Consider the following 18,914-nt stretch of genomic DNA (forward strand, 5'->3'; position numbering starts at 1 on the left):
CCCATACCAAGAATTTTGAAAACCAGAGATAAAAATATCTTAAAAACAGCCACAGAAAAATGATATATTACCTACAAATTGACACCAACTTGAATGACAGCAAATTTCTCATTAGAAACCATGGAGGTAAGAAAGAAGTGGCATGACATGTTTCAGATGCTGAAACAAAGGAACTGTCGATCCCAAATGCTGTACCTGGCAAAATTACCCTTCATGAATGAAGGGGAAATAATAACGTTCTCAGAGGAAGAAAACACTATGAGAATTTGCTGCTAGCAGATGTACCCTTAACAAATAGGTAAAGGAAGCTCTCCAAACACAAAATGATAACAGAAGGAGGCTGGGAACTTTAGAAAGGCAAGAAGAACAATGGGGTAGATAAAAATAAAGGGAAATGTAATAGACTGTTCTTCACCTCATGAGTTTCTTTCATCACATTTTCTGTTCAAAACGGAAGCTGTAACACCATCTTAAGTGGTTATAGACAAAATAACCATCTTACATATATGCAGAAAAAAATATTTAAATAATTATACTCAAAAAGTGTGGGGAGGGGGTACGTAAAAAGACCTAAATGGAAGTAAGGTTTCTACACTTCACTTAAAGGGGAAAAGCCAGTACCATTAGGCTGTGTTTAATTTTATATGCACATGGTAATATCTAGAATAACCAATGAGAGCACTACACAAAGTGATATGCTCAAAATGTAACACACAAAGCAAACTGAAACTCTAAAAAGTGTCCAAGTAACCCACAGAAAAGGCAAAAAAAAAAAAAAAAAGAGAGAGAGAGAGAGAAGCAAAGGGGACAAACAGAAAAACTACAAAATGATAGACTTGGGTCCTAATATATCAATAATTAGCTTAAATATAGTGTAAACACACCAATTATAAAGACAGAGATAGAATGGATTAAAAAATACACAACCCAACTAATTATGCTCTCTACAAGAAATTCATTTCAAATATAGCAATATATGCAGGTTGAAAATAAAACGACGGAAAAAGATATATCATGCCCACATTCGTTTTATAAAAAGCATTGGTGGCTATGTTAACATTAGATACAGTAGACTTCAGAGCAAAACAAAAATTACTAACAGCAAAGAACATTACATAATGATAAAACAACTTCTCCGTTAAGATATAGGAATCTTAAATGTACAGGCACCAAACAACAAAGCTTCAAATTACATGAAACAAAAACTGAGAGCTGAAAGAAAAAGTAGAAAAATCCACAATTATCATTAAGAACCTCACTCTCGGAAATGGAGAAAACTGCCAGACAGAAAATTAACAAAGATATTCATTCAAAAGACTGGAACACCACCATCAACTAATAGGGATCTAACTGGTATTTACAGAGCCCACTTTACATGATAACAGCAGAATATATGTTCTTTTTGAGTACTCATAGAACACTCACCAAAAATGATATCCTGGGATATAAAAACAAACCTTAAAATTTCAAAAGGACTGAAATCATACAGAATATGTTCTCTGACCATAATGGAATCAAACTAAAAAATCAATAGTAGAAAGACAGCAGAAAAACCTCCAAACATTTGGAAATTAAATAAAGGCTAGGAATAGGAAGGAAAAAATCACTACATATAATGAGCTTATACGCATTATGCATTATATGCATTATGCATTATGCAACGTTAGGCTTTAATCAAAATACTGATGTGCTCTCTTTTGCCTGAGGTAGTTAATGAGGTTATCATAACTATTTATTTTTTAATTTTTTTTTTTTTTTGAGGCAGAGTCTTGCTCTGTCACCCAGGCTGAAGTGCAGTGGTGTGATCTCGGCTCACTGCAAGTTCTGCCTCCTGGGTTTGTGCCATTCTTCTGCCTCAGCCTCCGGAGTAGCTGGGACTACAGGCGCCTGCCACCGCGCTCAGCTAATTTTTTGTATTTTTAGTAGAGATGGGGTTTCACTGTGTTAGCCAGGATGGTCTCCATCTCCTGACCTCATGATCCGCCCACCTCGGCCTCCCACAGTGCGGGTATTATAGGCGTGAGCCACCACGCCTGGCCAAATTTTTGTTTGCAATAAATACTTGGACGTAGTTTAAAAAGACCAATAGCATTAAAAGATGTAAAACAAAACACAGTTGTTCCCTGTCCTACACATTCTCATATTCACCTTCTATCACATACCCCTCCAAAGGTAACCACTTTCAACTGTTTTGGCGGTTTCTTCTAGTAGTTCTAAATAATATGTTTATATTGATTTCTTGATTTTTCTAATTTAGAAATTATCCATGACTTCCTGCAATGGAAGGTGAGGACATAGCTAAGTATGAACATTCATCTTTTGAGGGCCATACAGGCACAGCTGTTACAGCTACAGGAGGATAGAAGGTATGTTTTCTGATGATTCTTTCTAATTGGCAGGAACCTAACAATCTATAGTCAAATTAGATAACTAATGACTTTTCCATGGTCCCTTCTTTACACATTTTTTTTTTAATCCTATTATGGTATCTTGCATAGATAAGAGGTGATATTTCAAGCATTCACTAGTGACTTCAGGAGTCTTAAGAAATTGACAAATTCTAGCACTTTTTGATTTTCCTTATTGCACAACTTGCCCTACCAACTACCTGCCCTATTGTGTTTCACAAGTAAATGTGGCTACAGTTAAGGCATAGAGTTATCACTCTGCTAACAACAAATATTGAAATCAAGAGGAAGAATTCAGAGGTCTGAAGACCTGAAACAAATATATTCTCACTACTTTCCATAAATTTTATACTAAGCATCTTATCATCTTCATCTTATTCAATCCTAGCAGCTCTCTAGGCATGACTATCACCATTTTATAGCTGAAGAAATTAAGGCTCAGAGAGGAAAGGTAACTTAAACAAGGTCACAGAACTGGGAAATGACAAACTGGATTTCTATAGTGATAATATCCTAAAGTCCACGTTATTTCCACTGTGTACTATGCTGTCTTTCTAGGCAGGCTGAGAAAACACCCCTCAGCAAGATAATCACAACGCTTAGGAAAATATAAAACAGAGCGGGGGCCTTTGTGTGTCAGAGCACTAAAAGTTTCCTTTCAGTATGTGCTAGGGATGTCATCAGGAACACAGAACTGAGAATCATCTGGGTGAGTGGCTTTTTCTAGATAATGAACTAGAGGCTGACTTATGCAGAGTGCAGAGAAGGAGCAGTGCCTGAAGAAACCCAGGCTTGCTGACCTCTTTTACTTCTGGACCCATCCCCTTCCCTGCCCATGGGCTTGCACCATCTTCCTCACTCCATGCTGGCTCTCCAAGGCCAGAGAAACCCAATGGGCAAGAATCTGGTCTTTCTCCTGTTCCCACAATATCACCCAAGGCCACGCTAGTGCTCTCCTTGCCCTCCACCAGTCCCTACCAGTGTGAAGCTCTTGGGTGAGGCTGCCCAGCGCTTGACGGTGGTAAGGGGCCACTCCTGCAGCACCTCCTTGGTCTTTTCATCCACACGCATCACCGAGTCTTTGGTGATCCCCAGCAGGCGAGGCACCAGCTTGTTCTTGCCTTTCATCTTTTCCTGAAACAGGAGATACCAAGAGTCAGTGCTCTTCCTCTGAATACATCTGACTTTGCCAAGGAATCAGTGATTTTTCAACATTTTACCTGCATACACTGTGTTTCAAAACAGGCAGGGCTATAGGAAAACCAAGGTTTTGAGGCTAGGTGAGTAACTCATTAAATAAAGGTATGGGAACTCAAACAAAGACATGAGAAGTATGGAAAAAGCCACAAAAGCATGCCTCCTGTTCAGGAGGGCAGCTTGCTCCAAAAACAGACTATGTCAGAAAGATGGGATAGAACTGAGAAGACATCCAGAGAAAAAGAAGCAAAGGTGAATTCCAGGTACTATCACTTCCAGTGGCCAATTCAGGGAGGAACAAAAGAGGATTAATCTGAGATTTAAAATTAGCTTAACTAAACCTCTGCCGAAGTAGAATCTTCTCATTATGAGGAGACACAGCTTCCTGCCCTTTTTTAAATCTCTGAAATATATTTCTGTTTAGATTCTTTGTTTTGGAATTTTGTATATCTACTGATTCTTAAAACTTATTGTATAACTAGTTTTAATAATGTTTTAAGACACAGTAATGTCTATTAAAATAATGGACCCTTAGCTCACACTCATACCAAAACAAATTAAAGAGAGATTAATAATTTAGGAAGAACATCCAAGTGAGTATTTTTGTGATCCTTGGGTGAGAAATGATTTCCTAAGAAAAACACCAACATAAGAAGCCATAAAGGAAACAATTAATAGGCTTAACTCAAAATATACATACTTTTGATAGATCAGGGGGAGGGGAGCAGCACCTTAAAAAACCTCATAAAAAATGAAAAAGACTGGGCAATAAATATTGACAATGAATGTAATGGCAATAGATTTCATATACTGTCTATGTGATGTGTTCATAAATCAACAAAATAACTGCTGAAGAATATGAACATAAAATGTTTTTAAAATAACACAAGCAAATAAATGTTCACTTAAAATAGCTGAGGTTTTTTATTAAAATTAATACTCAGATTTGAGGAACATGTGAAGGGGGTCAGTAGTGATGAAAGCTTAAGACAGCAAAGCCTTCACGGGAGAAAATGTGTCAATATCTATCCAAACCCTTAAAAAGTCCCTACTTTTGACACAGCTAGCTTTTAGGAACTAATTTAAAAAAAAAAAGTTATAAATGTGTGTAAAGATTATGCCACATGAAGCTCAACCACAGTACATCATAGTGAAAAGCTAGAAACCACCCAGATTTTCAGACAACATTGGGCCCATTCAGGGTGGTATGGCTGTAGACGAAACAATCCAAATTTTCAATAACACGGGACTTAATACATAAATTATGATATATCCAGATAACAGATTACCCTACATGATTAAAAAATCATATTGTAGAAAAACAGTTGGTTTTATGGAAGTAAATTATTCATAATATATTATTAAAAAACAGAATGTAGGGCCTAATCTTAGGGGAAATAAAAATTTTAAAATAGGCATATGTCCATTACATGAAAAACATGGCACTGAACATCTCATGTGTTTTGTATTTTTTTTCATGCTTTTCCTTATTTCCAACATTTCACTTAATGCATGTATATTTTTAGGGTTGTCAGGAAAACCTTTTCAAGTTATATTTGCTGAAATCTAGCAACATCTCAACCGCTATTCTCAGGGTCATAGACATATACATTCACACAAAGGATCCATTTGTGGATGTGTCTACACACACGCAACACAGGGTAACGGCATTGAAAACACAGTTGGAGCATACCAGATACGTAATAAACATCATCTGTTCATCTTCAGAGCATCTCCAAAACACCGGTATCATCATTTTTCACTTTGTAAGTGAAGAGCCCAAGGCCAACAGTGGTGAGTGGTAAAGCCATAATTTGAACACAGATTTGAGTAGCTCAAAAATATCCAAAAGCTGACTGTCTACTGTAGTTGACTGTCTTCCAGTGGAAGCAAAGAGAGAAAAGGGCAAATCCCCCCCAACCCCAACCGCCCTCACCATGGGCATTTGGTAACCCTCAGATGGTGACAGTCACCGCACGCCCCCAGCTTCCTCAGGGAGGACACCATTGTGTGAGGACTCTAACTGGGTGTCTGAGGAGGGGAATATTCCTCCCTGAACCTTAAATTTAAGTCTTAAACACTGAGAAGGGTCAGATTTTTTTCAAAGAGAGCACAGTTCCACAAGGGTGAGATCAGTGCAGGGCAGACAATGTCAGTTAATCTACTTTGACTTCGGAAGCCACACAGAGTTTTAGGTTGAGAGGCTCTAGGCAGCTAATTTAGTCGCACAGGGTTGGCACAAACCCAGCTTCTGGGACCCAGGAAAGGGACTGGAGATAAAATATGGTTTGCAGCTGCTGCCTTCATTCTTTCCCATCTGCACTGCTCCCCAGTGAGGGATTCTGGGGTGCGGGAACACAGAATCGTGACGGATTGCCCTAATTCTTGTCAAAATCATTCCAGATTGGGAGCGGAAGCCACAGTGAACAAACAAGTTACAGTGGACTTTCTATCAGCAGGTCACAACTGAGGAAAAGGGGCTGAGGGAACTCAAAAAATACTGGAACTGTCAACAGAGCCCACCATCAAGGGATAAAGTTACTTCAGCGCCTACACACACAACGCAGAGCAGCTGGAGAAAGGTAAAGTCGCAAATGGCCGAGATCTGTGATCATGATGCAAGGTCTTCCCTGGTGCAGAGACCTGCCTTAGAGCCTCAGTGACAGGGATGTGCGGGGAGGGCCACAGGGTAATAAAGCTCCCTCTTTCCTTCCTATGCCTCAAGTCTCAGTAACCCCCACACCACTCCTTTCCAACCTTCAACTACACAGACCAGCTTCCTTTTATCTCCAGTAGACAAAGCAGGCTAAAGCAGGCACCAGTGAAGATCCATCTATCTCATATACCACTACACACACAGAGTTGTAGCTGTGATTTCTGCCAGCCATCTAGAAGCTTCTCTCTCAAGGTGGTCCTGATTAGATTGTTTTTGTTTTGAAAACGTCTGCAGCTTGTATAACTCAGAGGCAGGTGAAAGCAGGCATTCTACCAAGGAGAAACAGGATTTGTTAATAAACTCAAACCCTCCTCTTTCAAACGTATTTCAGCTGCTACTCCGGGTTTAGCCCTGGCAGCCAGCTGTGATCAAGCCTGCTGTCTGCAGACTCTTCTCACACGTGCTGAGATTGCCTGATTCTGACATCACCTCTGCTTCACATCTGAGATCCAGAACTGGATGAAGGAATGCAACTGGACTGAGCTTCCGGCTCCCGGTCCTTCATTTCAATATGGCCCAAGCCCAAAGGGTCCTCCCCATGATCCAGCTGAGCTCACTAGAGTTTTAGATTGGCTTGGCCAAAGGGCTGGTTTGAGTGTTTTGTTCTGTCTTCAGTATATTTCTTTCTTTTAGGGGCATGGGGAAAAACGGCTGCTCAAGAGCAAACCTGCAGACCTTGTTTCTTAGCCATTTCTCTCCCTGCAAGTGACTGCCAATCCATTTTGACTACACTTGGGATTCTGAGCTGCTCTGAACGCCCTGTCTGGTGTTTTTACAGTTTAGGGGAGAAGAGGGTCTGTTCCCCAGGTAATCTAAAACCTCAAGGCTCTGGCTATGTCTGCAAAAAATTTTCAAAGGCAAATTTAGAAGTGAGAAGAGTTAGCCGGGCGCGGTGGCTCAAGCCTGTAATCCCAGCACTTTGGGAGGCCGAGATGGGCGGATCACGAGGTCAGGAGATCGAGACCATCCTGGCTAACATGGTGAAACCCCGTCTCTACTAAAAAATACAAAAAACTAGCTGGGCAAGGTGGCGGGCGCCTGTAGTCCCAGCTACTCGGGAGGCTGAGGCAGGAGAATGGCATGAACCCGGGAGGCGGAGCTTGCAGTGAGCTGCGATCCGGCCACTGTACTCCAGCCTGGGTGACAGAGCGAGACTCCGTCTCAAAAAAAAAAAAAAAAAAAAAAAAAAGTGAGAAGAGTTACACAGTGATTTGCTGGAATAAAACAAGATTTTATGCCAGTCATGGGAAATGCCTTACTGTTGCTTGTGGGGTTTTGGTGTAGCAGATCATGATGAAATGCAAAAGAAGCCAATGAAAGAAGGAAGAACGTAGACATTTACAGCTCCCATTTATGGAGATTTATATGAGGCAGTCCCCTTTTCTATATTAACTTATTTAAACCTCATAAAAAGTCATAATTTTATGGGTGAACAAACTGAAGCTCAGAGATGGAAGGTAAGGTAACTTATCCAAGGTCAAATTACTAAGTGGCAAAGCCAGGATCTAAACTGAAGTCCTTCTTTTCCAAAGCGTATTTCCTAGCCACTGAAAACACTGCTGCCTAATGCTATTCCGTGTGAATTCATTATATGGCTCGCAGACATGCTCTGTATGGAGGTGGGTAAACTATGGCCATTGCTAAATCCAGCTTATTTTTTATGGCCCAAGAGCTAAGAATGAATTTTCTATTTTTAAATTTAAAAAAAATCAAGAGGAATATTTTGTGTGACAAAAATTACATAAAATTCAAATTTCAGAGTCCAAAAATAAAGCTTTGTAGAAACATAACCACGCCATTCATTTACATTTTGCCTATGGCTGCTTTCATACTACAGGGGCAAAGTTGAGTAGCATGATTAGCAAAGCCTGAAATGTTTACTAGCGGGCCCCTAGGGCCAGGGATTTGGGAAATATGGGAAGAGTTCAGTGTCTGGGATAATCTAAAATTTATCAGGCCAGGTACAGTGGCTCATGCCTGCAATCCCAACACTTTGGGAAACTGAGGTGGGAGGATCACTTGAGGCCAGGTGCTCAAGACCAGCCTAGACAACATAAGGAGATCCATCTCTAAGAAAAAATAAAAATAAATTAGCTGGGTGTGGTGGCACGTGCCTGTAGTCTCAGTTACTCAATAGGCTGCAGTGAGCCATGATCACGCCACTACATTCCAGACTGAGTGATAAGAGTGAGATCTAGTCTCTAAAAAACTAATAAATAAAATTAATCAATATCCTTATTTTCCAGTCACCACACTTGTTTACTTACATACATTAGCTCGCTTACTCATCATTAGAGCTCTATAAGGAATTATTCCTATTTCTCAGATGAAGAAACTGAGATTTAGAGTTTAGGTACTTTCCCTAAGGTCATATAAGTTTCTACTATTTCTCACACAGGTGTAAATTACCATCCTGGATTCTAGGACAATCTTCCCAACTCTAACATGCAAGCATGCTCTATTACAACGACACAAAGTTTAATACTGATTTTTAGGACAAAATGTTCATAGACATAGAAGAAAATATGATGTAAGCAGCTCTAAGCACATGAAACCAGTCCTTTCAAAATATCTATGACTGATTTCAAGGCTGTGTGCTTTGAGTAAGTATGTTCAATATCATTATTAATTATAATTTCATTTACTTATTTAGAGTTTCTAATAGAAGCCTATAAAAATAGTGAATGGGAAAGTGGAATTACTAACTTTTAATTTATTTCTTAAATTATGCTTTCATTAGCATAATTCCTTCACAATTTAATGCAATGTTCGGTTTGGGGCATGAGAAATCTGTTACTGATGTCTTTTAAAGAATTTATTGTCCCAATTAGTACAACCTCTATGGAAAACAGTATGGAGATTCCTTAAAAGCTAAAAGTAGATCTACCATTTGATCCACTACCGCTACCGGGTATCTACCCAAAGGAAAAGAAGACATTATATGAAAAACACACTTACACACGTATGTTTATAGCAGCACAATTCACAACTGCAAAGATGTGGACTCAACCTAAGTGACCATCAACTAATGAGTGGATAGAGAAAATGTGGCATATATACACCATGGAATACTACTCAGCCATGAAAAAGTACAAAATAATGTGTTTTGCAACAAGATGGAGCTGGATGCTATTATTCTAAGTGAGTAACACAGGAGTGGAAAACCAAAAACCATATGCTGTCACCTATAAGTGGGAGTTAAGCTATGAGTACACAAACGCATACAGATGAACTTGAGAGACTCAGAAGGGAAAGGGCGGGAGTGGGGCTACAGATAAAAAAGTACACATTAGGTATAATGTACACTACTTGGGTGAGGGGAGCACTAAAATCTTATAATTCCCTGCTATATAATTCACCCATGTAACAAAAAACCACTTATACCCCAAAAGCGATTGAAAAAAAAAAGTGTACCTTAGGTATACAATTTTTTCTTTTTGGTGCTATTCTGCATGTGATCTCTTTTTATCAGACACTCTAAATGGTTTTGCTAATTTTTACATACATACTCTAAGGGCTTATTTCACATGGTTGACATATGCCTTATCAATTTCCTTGGCCAATTTAATCAATTTAACAATAAACCTGAAAATTAAAATGATTGCGTACATATTGTTAAAACATGTACAGGATTCATAAGCTGAAATTACAAAATGTTGAAAGCGATCAAGGAGGCTCTCTATATCATGTTTATGGGTTAAAAGATTTAACAGAGTAAAAATGTCAATTATCTCCAAATTGATCTATAAATTTAATGCAATTACTATCAAAATCACAGCAAGCCTTTTTGCAGACATAGATAAGTTTGTTGGAAAGTAATATATGAGAAGGAAAAAACCTAAAATGGCTAAAACGATTTTGAAAAAAAAGAAAAAAGGGAATGTATCTGATGTTAGGGCTTACTTATACTAAAGTTGATCACGACAGTGTGACTAGCAGAGGGATACATATTTAAACGAGAACAAAACAGAGAACCCAGAAATAGACCCATAAAGATGTGCTGAACTAAATTTTGACAAAGATGCAAAAGCAACTCAATGGAGGAAGAATAGCACTTTCAACAAATGGTGCTGGAGTAAGTTGATTATGGTGGGGGTTACCCAAGTCTATAAATATGACAAAACTGCATGGAACTAAACACACGCAAGTACATGGAACGCTGGAGAACTCTGAATAAGGTCTGTGGATTGTACTAATGCCATTCTCCTGGCTGTGTTACTCTACCATTGTTAGCACTGGAGGCAACCTGATGAAGGGCACATATGACCTTTCTGTATTACTGTTATTTTGAAAACTACAGTCAGTTTTAGAGTATTTTTAACACATCAAAAAGAACCCTGCACCCTTTAGCCATCATTCCCCTATCTCCCTTACCACACTCTTGAGCAACCACTAACCTTCTTTCTCTCTCTATAGATTTGCCTCTTCTGGGCACTTCACATAGACGGAATCATATAGTACGTGGTCTTTTGTGACTGGCTTCTTTCACTTAGCATAACATTTACAAAGTTGATCCATGTTGTAGCATGTATCGGTACTTCATTCTTTTTTATGGCTGAATGATATTGCATTGTATGGATACAACATAAATTGTCTACCCATTCATCAGGGGATGCTTTGTGTTGTTTCTTACTTTTGGCTAACACTGCTGTGAACACCTATGTGTAAGTTTTTATGTGGATACGCACTTTCAATTTTCTTTGGTATATATTCATACAAGTGGGATTGCTGGGTCATATGGTATTTCTGTGTTTAATCAATTGAGGAACTGACAGACTGTTTTCCAAAGTGACAGTACCATTTTACATTCCCACCAGCAGGTTACGGGGGTTCCAATTTTTCCATATCCTCACCAACACTTGTTATCATCTGACTTTTTGATTCTGAGTTAGTTTTACAGCTTCTTGTGAATCTGTAATAATTTCCAAGTAAAAAATAAAAAAAAAAATGACTTGGTATATCTTGTTATAGGATAAATAATCATAGCTACAAGTCATAGTAATTTTGTTCCTTCATTTGCTAAAGCAATGATTTTCCCCACATTTTGTATCTTACTATATTTCCCAGAACTTCCAAAATAATGTTAGAGGGTAATGAGATGGTGGGCACATTTATTCTGATTTCAATTCTTACAACTTTCTTTTTTTTTTTTTTTTAACAGAGTCTTGCTCTATTGCCCAGGTGGGAGTGCAGTGGTGCAATTTTGGCTAACAGCAACCTCTGCCTCCCAGGTTTAAACAATTCTCCTGCCTCAGCTACTGAAGTACCTGAGATTACAGGTGTGCACCACCACATCTGGCTAACTTTTGTATTTTTAGTAGAGACGGGTTTTCGTCATGTTGGCCAGGCTGGTCTTGAACTCCTGACCTCAAGTGATCTGCCTCCCCTGGCCTCCCAAAGTGCTGGGATTACAGGCATGAGCCACCATGCCCAGCCTCTTATAGATTTCTCTCTAGCATTTCTATTAAGTATAATACTAATGAGAAGTTTGATACTGATGAACCTCTATCATGGTGAGCAAGTACACTTATATTCCAGCATTTTAAAGAATTTTCAATAAGATGTTGAGTTTTATCAAACATCTTAGTGGCTTTATATAAAATAGTCATATGATATCATCTTATTTAAAGTCTTGATCTGATTCAGGTTCATTTATTCTTAATATTGACTAATTCCTGCATTTTTTAGCTATACACTTTTAAAATAAGGCAAACTATGGTCACAAAAATTATATTAAAAACAATTGTAAAATAAAATGTCATACTAATGGGCCCACTGAGCAAAACACTGAAGTGAGCAATGTGCTATTAACATTGTAGAAAGCAAGAAAAATAAAATAAAAATTTGAATATTTCATATGTATATACAAGTTGCAAGTGCTTGGGCAGGCATGGTGGCTCATGCCTGTAATCCCAGCACTTTGGGATTACAGGAGAATAACCTGATGTCGGGAGTTCGAGACCAGCGTGACCAACAAGGAGAAACCCTATCTCTACTAAAAATACAGAATGAGCTGGGCATGGTGGTGCATGCCTGTAACCCTAGCTACTCGGGAGGCTAAGGCAGGAGAATTGTTTGAATATAGGAGGTGGAGGTTGTGGTGAGCCGAGATTGCGCCACTGCACTCTACCCTGGGGGACACACCATCGCAAAAAAAAAAAAAAAAAAGTTGCAAGTGCTGCCTACTTTCTTAATCCTTTCTTCCTTCAAAGAGATGCAATTTTTAAAAAAATATGGAGAAAGAAGGGAAAGACAGAGAGGAGAGGGAAGGAAGCAGTAAGGAAGGAAGGGAAAAAGGTCTCTCATGTTCTTGTCGTGCCTTAAGTAATTCTGTAAACAGAGATTTGGTTTGATCAAATCTGCAAGACCCTGCTATAACGAGATCTTTGCTCTCTCTCAAATTATCCTAGTGACCATGGACCGATTTTTCTTAGGTTCTAAATTGTCACTGGAGAACAAACTGATTTTTTCTACAATGTGGTGTTCAACTTCTCTTCCTAATTACAGATTTCTGTATGTTCTTTATTATCCTAAATTTACTAACCTATATGCAAGCACATCGCTGAAACTGACTGTGTGTGAAGCCTGATGGTATTAATGGAAGACGATGTGAATGTAAGAGATGAATTTAATACTGGGAGGACTACAGGGAAACTCAAGAAAATAAATGGAAATTGATGCCATTAGTAGTGGACATGATGAAAATTTGTTTAATCTTTGTCCCTGCAAGGCATTGGAGCTCATTTACTACTGGATGCCCTTCACAATAATGAATGGAAAGCACAATTTCTAAAATGAGCAGATCTCCCCGTGTGTTCAGGGCACAGATGGGAAGCTAGAACGGTGGAAGCAGGTGACTGCCTCTCAAATGGGGTCACTCCAGCTAAGGCAGTACAGCTAGAGGCTGGGAACACCATCTGTGAATCAGGGAGACCTGAACTCAAGCCCTGGCTTCTTCAGTTACTAGCCTTATGGCCCCAACTGAATCACTGGATCTAGCTGGGCCTCTGTGTTCTCACTTACACAAAGAAGATAGTAAGGCTGGGTGCTGCGGCTCACGCCTGTAATCCTAGCACTTTGGGAGGCCAAGGTGGGCGGAGTGCCTGAGCTCCGGAGTTTAAGACTAGCCTGGGCAATATGATGAAACCCTGTCTCTACTAAAATACAAAAAATTAGCCGGGTGTGGCAGCATGCACCTGTAGTCCCAGCTACTTGGGAGGCTGAGGCAGGAGAATTGCTTAACCCAGGAGGCAGAGGTTTCAGTGAGTCAAGATCGCGCCACTGCACTCCGGTCTGGGCGACAGAGTGAGATTCTGTCTCCAAAAACAAAAAGAAGATACTAATAGTAGTTTTGCCCTTGGGTTGTTGATAGGTTTGAATGAGATAAGCTTGATGGATGGCTGTTTACTAAACATTATTGCTGTTATTATTAATATTGATAAGTGGGGTCATTGTTACCTAGATGGCATCAGTGCCATTCAAATATTCACTGATACTTTAAAACTGCCACTAAACGTAAAAGATTCAACCTCTCAATTATTTTTCTTAAAAACAAGGTGACTGACATACACTTTCTTCATTGCAAAGGCCCCAGCGATTTTGGGTGTAAAACTGAGAGCTAGTTTGGTTGATGTATGAATAACTAATCAGCACGCAGCATATGGCTTTCTGACACGTAACTTCTTGCTATCTCTTCTCTCCAAATGAGGCAGCTTGCTCCAATGAGGAGTGGAGTCAAGAAAAACATCTTAGAGGACAATATAACTTCTTCTTTTGTAGTTCTCTTTGGCTGTGGGGAGAGACACTTTCTTAGTCTGGTCAGTTTTGTCCTTCCAACTTCAGTCCCTGGATGCAGCCGCAACACGGCTGGTTTGCTTCCATTTGCTGAAAGCAACACAAGAAGACTCACTATAAGTTAGAGCTTTCTCCAGGGCCCCAGGCGAGAGGCTAAAGGGGCCAAAGCAAAACAAGTAGAAATATGTGAAACCTAATAGTTAGACAACTAAAGAGAATATCATTTCCCTGAGGTTAGGAAAAGCAAAGGGGTAACAAAGATAACCAGAAGAGTTGTCAGCCAAGTGAAGACGACATCCATCAAGGGCCAACCTGGGCTTGCTCGCAGGTGCCGTTTCAAAGACACGCCTCTTTTCCTCTAGTAGGAAAACAGAAAATTCCCATGAAAACAGATCTGAAGGCCGTAAAATCCCAAGTCCTGTCTTAAAGTATACAAATTAAGCATCATATTTACCACATGAATTCGATTTGGTCTGCAGTGGTGAAGAGCCTTCACTTAGTCCACAGGACTCTTGACCGTCATAAATGAAACATTGTCAGGAGAAGGAATAACAAGGAAAAGTGAACTCACTCCTTCAGGGACTTTATAGCCCTGACAGTGATCTCAGCCAAAGCCCAGCTGCCCAGGGGCTCCTGGACAGCAGGGCTCACTCACCAGCCCGCAGGTCATACCCCTCATGGCTGTGGTGCAGCTAAACGCAGGTCAGCACTGGCCAGATGTTCCACCCGCAAATGCTAGCAGGGTGAGCAGGACAAACCAGACTTAACAGCAAATGCTTGAACCAAAGAAAAAAGAAAAGTGGCCGAGGTGAACGCCCTCCCCATTCTGCCCAACTCACCTTCACCAGGAAGAAGGACACGCCGTATGTGCGGAGGGACCGTGCGAGTTTGACGTACTTGACCTTGGCTTCTATCTCACTCATCTCTCCGCAGTTCTTATGCTCCTGCAAAAGTGACAGTAGCCGGGAGCAGTTATTGCATCTCTGCCAGCAGAGAGAGGTAGTTACTGTATGTGGCGGACACAGGGGCTAGGAATGATCATTAAGTGATGTTTGTGTCTGAGGCCCCTCCATGACACAGGCAACTGCTGACCAAGGATCAGAGCACACAGGAAGTTCTAACATAGGGATTTCAAAGCAGAGTTTGAGCCAAAGTAGCCCACATTACTTCACAACTAAATGTGACAATTCCTGCACACATGCAGTGTGGTGGGAACAGGGTCCATAACTGCAATCACATTTTCAAAGGACTCTATGTCCCAAATGGCTGAGGGGCAAGACTTTAAATGATACCAAGAAAAATGTTCTTCTCAGGAGAGATGTCATTCTAACATCTATCCAAAATGTATTGGCTGGGTGTGGTGGCTCATGTCTATAATGCCAACACTTTGGGATCAAGGTGGGTGGATCATTTGAGATTAGGAGTTTGAGACCAGCCTGGCCAACATGGTGAAACCCCATCTCCACTGAAAACACAAAAATTAACCGGGTAGTGTGGCACATGCCTGTAATCCCAGCTACTTGGTAGGCTGAGGCACGAAAATCACTTGAACGGGGGCGGGGTAGTGGGTAGGGGGTGGGGGGTCGGGTGCGGAGGTTGCAGTGAGCTGAGATCACCCCATTGCACTTCGTCTTGGCTCTGCTTCAAAAAAAAAAAAGTACAATTTTCTAAAGAGTAGGGTAAATACATGCCTGTACACGATAGTATTCAGAAACAATACTGGAGAAGAGTATGTTTTATATGCATGAAATTTGTATTTTAATTTATATTTACATTTCAGGATCAAAGACGACTTTGGTATCTTGGATTCCTTAGAGTGTGGCATGCCAAAGTTTGTGCTAGGGCTTTTCTTACTGATTGTGTAGACTGGACAAGTCTGACTTTTAGAATAATCCTGGATTTTTAAAAGGCGCTAATTTCCAAATTCCAGTTTCAAAAAACAAATCTCAGGACAAAGAGGCTACTTGTAGATCCTTCCTCAGTGCATGTTAACAGTCTATCGCCTTGTTTCAATGTTGCCAAGATAATGCCTTTGAAACTAAATGTATGCACATTTTTCTCAGAAGGGGTAGGTAACCTTTAGCAAGAAAATATGGATTAAGATAATAAATCTGCCCAAAGTAGAACTGTCAGCTTCTTTACTCTTGAGTCACTAATCATTTACTATATAAGAGTACAGGCACGAGGTATAAAACTATTATGCGCAGAGGCCCCCTCATACTAATAAATGAGGATGGGGAGTGAGGAGAATAATAAAGTTCTTTACATTTCCAATACCTGAAAGATCCTCTTTTCAGCTCCTCTCTGCTTGATATATTCTTTGGGCAGGAATTCCTTCAGACTAAGAGAGAGACATTTAAAAAGGAAAGGCATTTATCATGTTCTATGATGAGAAGCAAAGCAAAGACATTTAATAAAACTCACAGTTAACTCACTAAGTCTCCCAATATTTTACAGAGTAATTAATAACAGACTGCTATATCCTACGATGCACTTGAATAAGGACACGGACATAAAACTAGTATGACAGAAAAGGTCAAACTAACATATTTAAAGAAGAAAGAATTTCCAGGATCTATTGTAAAGTTAAAAAAAAAAAAAAAAAAGAGCACAAGAGTATATAGTATGCTGCCTTTTGTAAGAAATGAAGGAGATAGTTATTTTAAAAACATTACTTTCTATTGTCTACATATTTAAAAAAAATACAAGATAAACCTAGTTCTAATAAAAATGGTTCTCCATGGAAGAGGGGAAAAACAAGGAGAAGGGAACAAGGATGGAAACTAAACTTCCATATTTCTTGTATTATAGTTTTCACTTTAGAACCACATGAAATTGCAAAAAAAAAAAAAAAAAAGCAACATCTAAAAATCTAAAGCAAACTAAAACCATCTATCAAGTTGACAGCATAACTACAGGGAGAATAATTATGTCAAGTAACTTTGCAAAACAGTCTTTTGACTGTATATCCCTCGTAGGATATTATGGACAAAATAAACCATAGTAGACTTGTTAGTAAAAATATTAGTATTTCAAATTAACATCTACTTTCCCTCCTGTCTATACATACACACACACAATAAAATTAGGATATTACATTATATATAAGTAGGATGTTATATATAATTAGGATAAAGTAAATGAGTAATTATAGTTGTTGTTAGGAACCAAGTTTTTCAGCATAAAATAGATAAAAATAAACAAAATGCAAAAAGACTTGGCTCAACATTCCGCATCTTTTATTTGAACTGGAAATACTGGCCTGAGTACCTGATTCATTTTTCTTTTCCTGAAAAACATTTTCTAGCTACGTCCCCTTTAAAGGCCAGGAGCAATAACAACCTGATAGCACCCTGCGCCCCCGCCATCCCTGCTGGTGCCTAGGCCAGGTGGTCTTCTAAATACCATTTCCACTAAAAGGAACCAAGTCTCATATAAATCACTGATTCTTGGTCTGAGGCAGGAAATGTATAAAATGTTCCTGGGACTTCTTGTGGCTTGAATCAAGGAAGTTACCAAGATAATACTGGAGCCAGTATCAATGAATTCCCATTAGCCAAAAATTGGATGATTTAAAATTGTATATTGAAAAAGAGAGAACAAAATAATAAACCCATCCATCCAGCCTCGACAGTTATCAACTCATGGCCAATCATGACTCATCTATTTCCCCATCCCACTGACCTCCCCTGGATTATTCCGAAGCAAATCCCAGACATCATATAATTAATACCATGTGATGGGACAATTTAAGCATCAGAAAAAGGATGATTGCAGTAAGTTAAAGCGCAGATATTTAATATCTACAAAGATTTTTTAAAAAATCATTGGTCACCTTAAGAGACTGCTAATGGTCCCAATTTGTACTGAAAATTATAAATGAGGGGAAAGAAACAAGTATTTATTCTGATGTTTCTAAATGTTGATGAGGGCAAGAATCACAGCTAATAAATGTAGAAAAAATAAAAGAAGTCCAAAATCATCATTATACAACTCTTACTGAAATAACTGATAGATCAAAGCAAATTTCAATGACTATAAGATAAAAAAATAACAAGTTGATTGGGAACTTTTTAACAGATTGATCTCTCCGATAACATCTAAACCCAATGATCAATTTTAATCTTAATCAAAGTAGGATAACCAGATAATAGATGCCTCCCAACTGATACAACAGGAAGTATACAGCCCCACCCAGGAAGTATTCTTGGCAATAAAGAATAAGTAAATACATAATTAAAACTGAATTTAATTGAGTCCCTAAATCTAAATAAGGGTTTACAAAAAGAATAGGGGAACATGTTCAATGATACCATCAGGATACAACTAGCCAAACCCAAATACCAAATACAAGAAATTCTAAGAAAATAACTTAGCTTCTTCAGAAATAAATAGCTTGGTAGTAGTAGTGAAAAGGAGGGCATAATAATAAACTAAAAGAGATATAAGAAATATATTTACCTACAAAGCTCTAGTAACAAAGACAGTGCAGTAATGATGTAAGAACAGATACACAGGTCAATAGAACAGAATTGAGAGTCCAGAAATTAACCCTCACCTTTATAGTCAACTGATTTTCAACAAGGGTTCCAAGACAATTCAGTGGGGAAAGAATACGTTTTTAAACAACTAGTGCTGGGACAACAGGATGTTCACATGCAAAAGACAGAAACTGAACCCCATACCTCATACTATACACTAGAATTAACTCAAAATCTATGATAGACCTACATGTAATAGCTAAATCTATAAAACTCTCAGAAGAAGATACAGGAGTAAATCTTTACGACCTTGATTTA

General features: G+C 39.0%; 1 protein-coding gene across 4 annotated transcripts in view; it reads right to left on the reverse strand.

Moving 5' to 3' along the window:
• TLN2 (talin 2) overlaps positions 1-18,914 on the reverse strand; it is a 455,709-nt gene that overhangs the window by 150,846 nt on the left and 285,949 nt on the right. For all 4 annotated transcript variants that reach the window (XM_033189877.1, XM_033189876.1, XM_033189874.1 and 1 more), the window contains 3 exons: positions 16,393-16,456; positions 14,955-15,059; positions 3,387-3,542 (listed from right to left, as the gene is read on the reverse strand). In XM_033189877.1, coding sequence (XP_033045768.1) covers positions 3,387-3,542; positions 14,955-15,059; positions 16,393-16,456 — 325 coding nt within the window. The remainder of the gene's footprint in view (positions 1-3,386; positions 3,543-14,954; positions 15,060-16,392; positions 16,457-18,914) is intronic.

The sequence above is a fragment of the Trachypithecus francoisi genome, unplaced genomic scaffold (genome assembly GCF_009764315.1).
Source record: "Trachypithecus francoisi isolate TF-2019V2 unplaced genomic scaffold, Tfra_2.0 Lachesis_group3, whole genome shotgun sequence".
NCBI lineage: Eukaryota > Metazoa > Chordata > Mammalia > Primates > Cercopithecidae > Trachypithecus > Trachypithecus francoisi.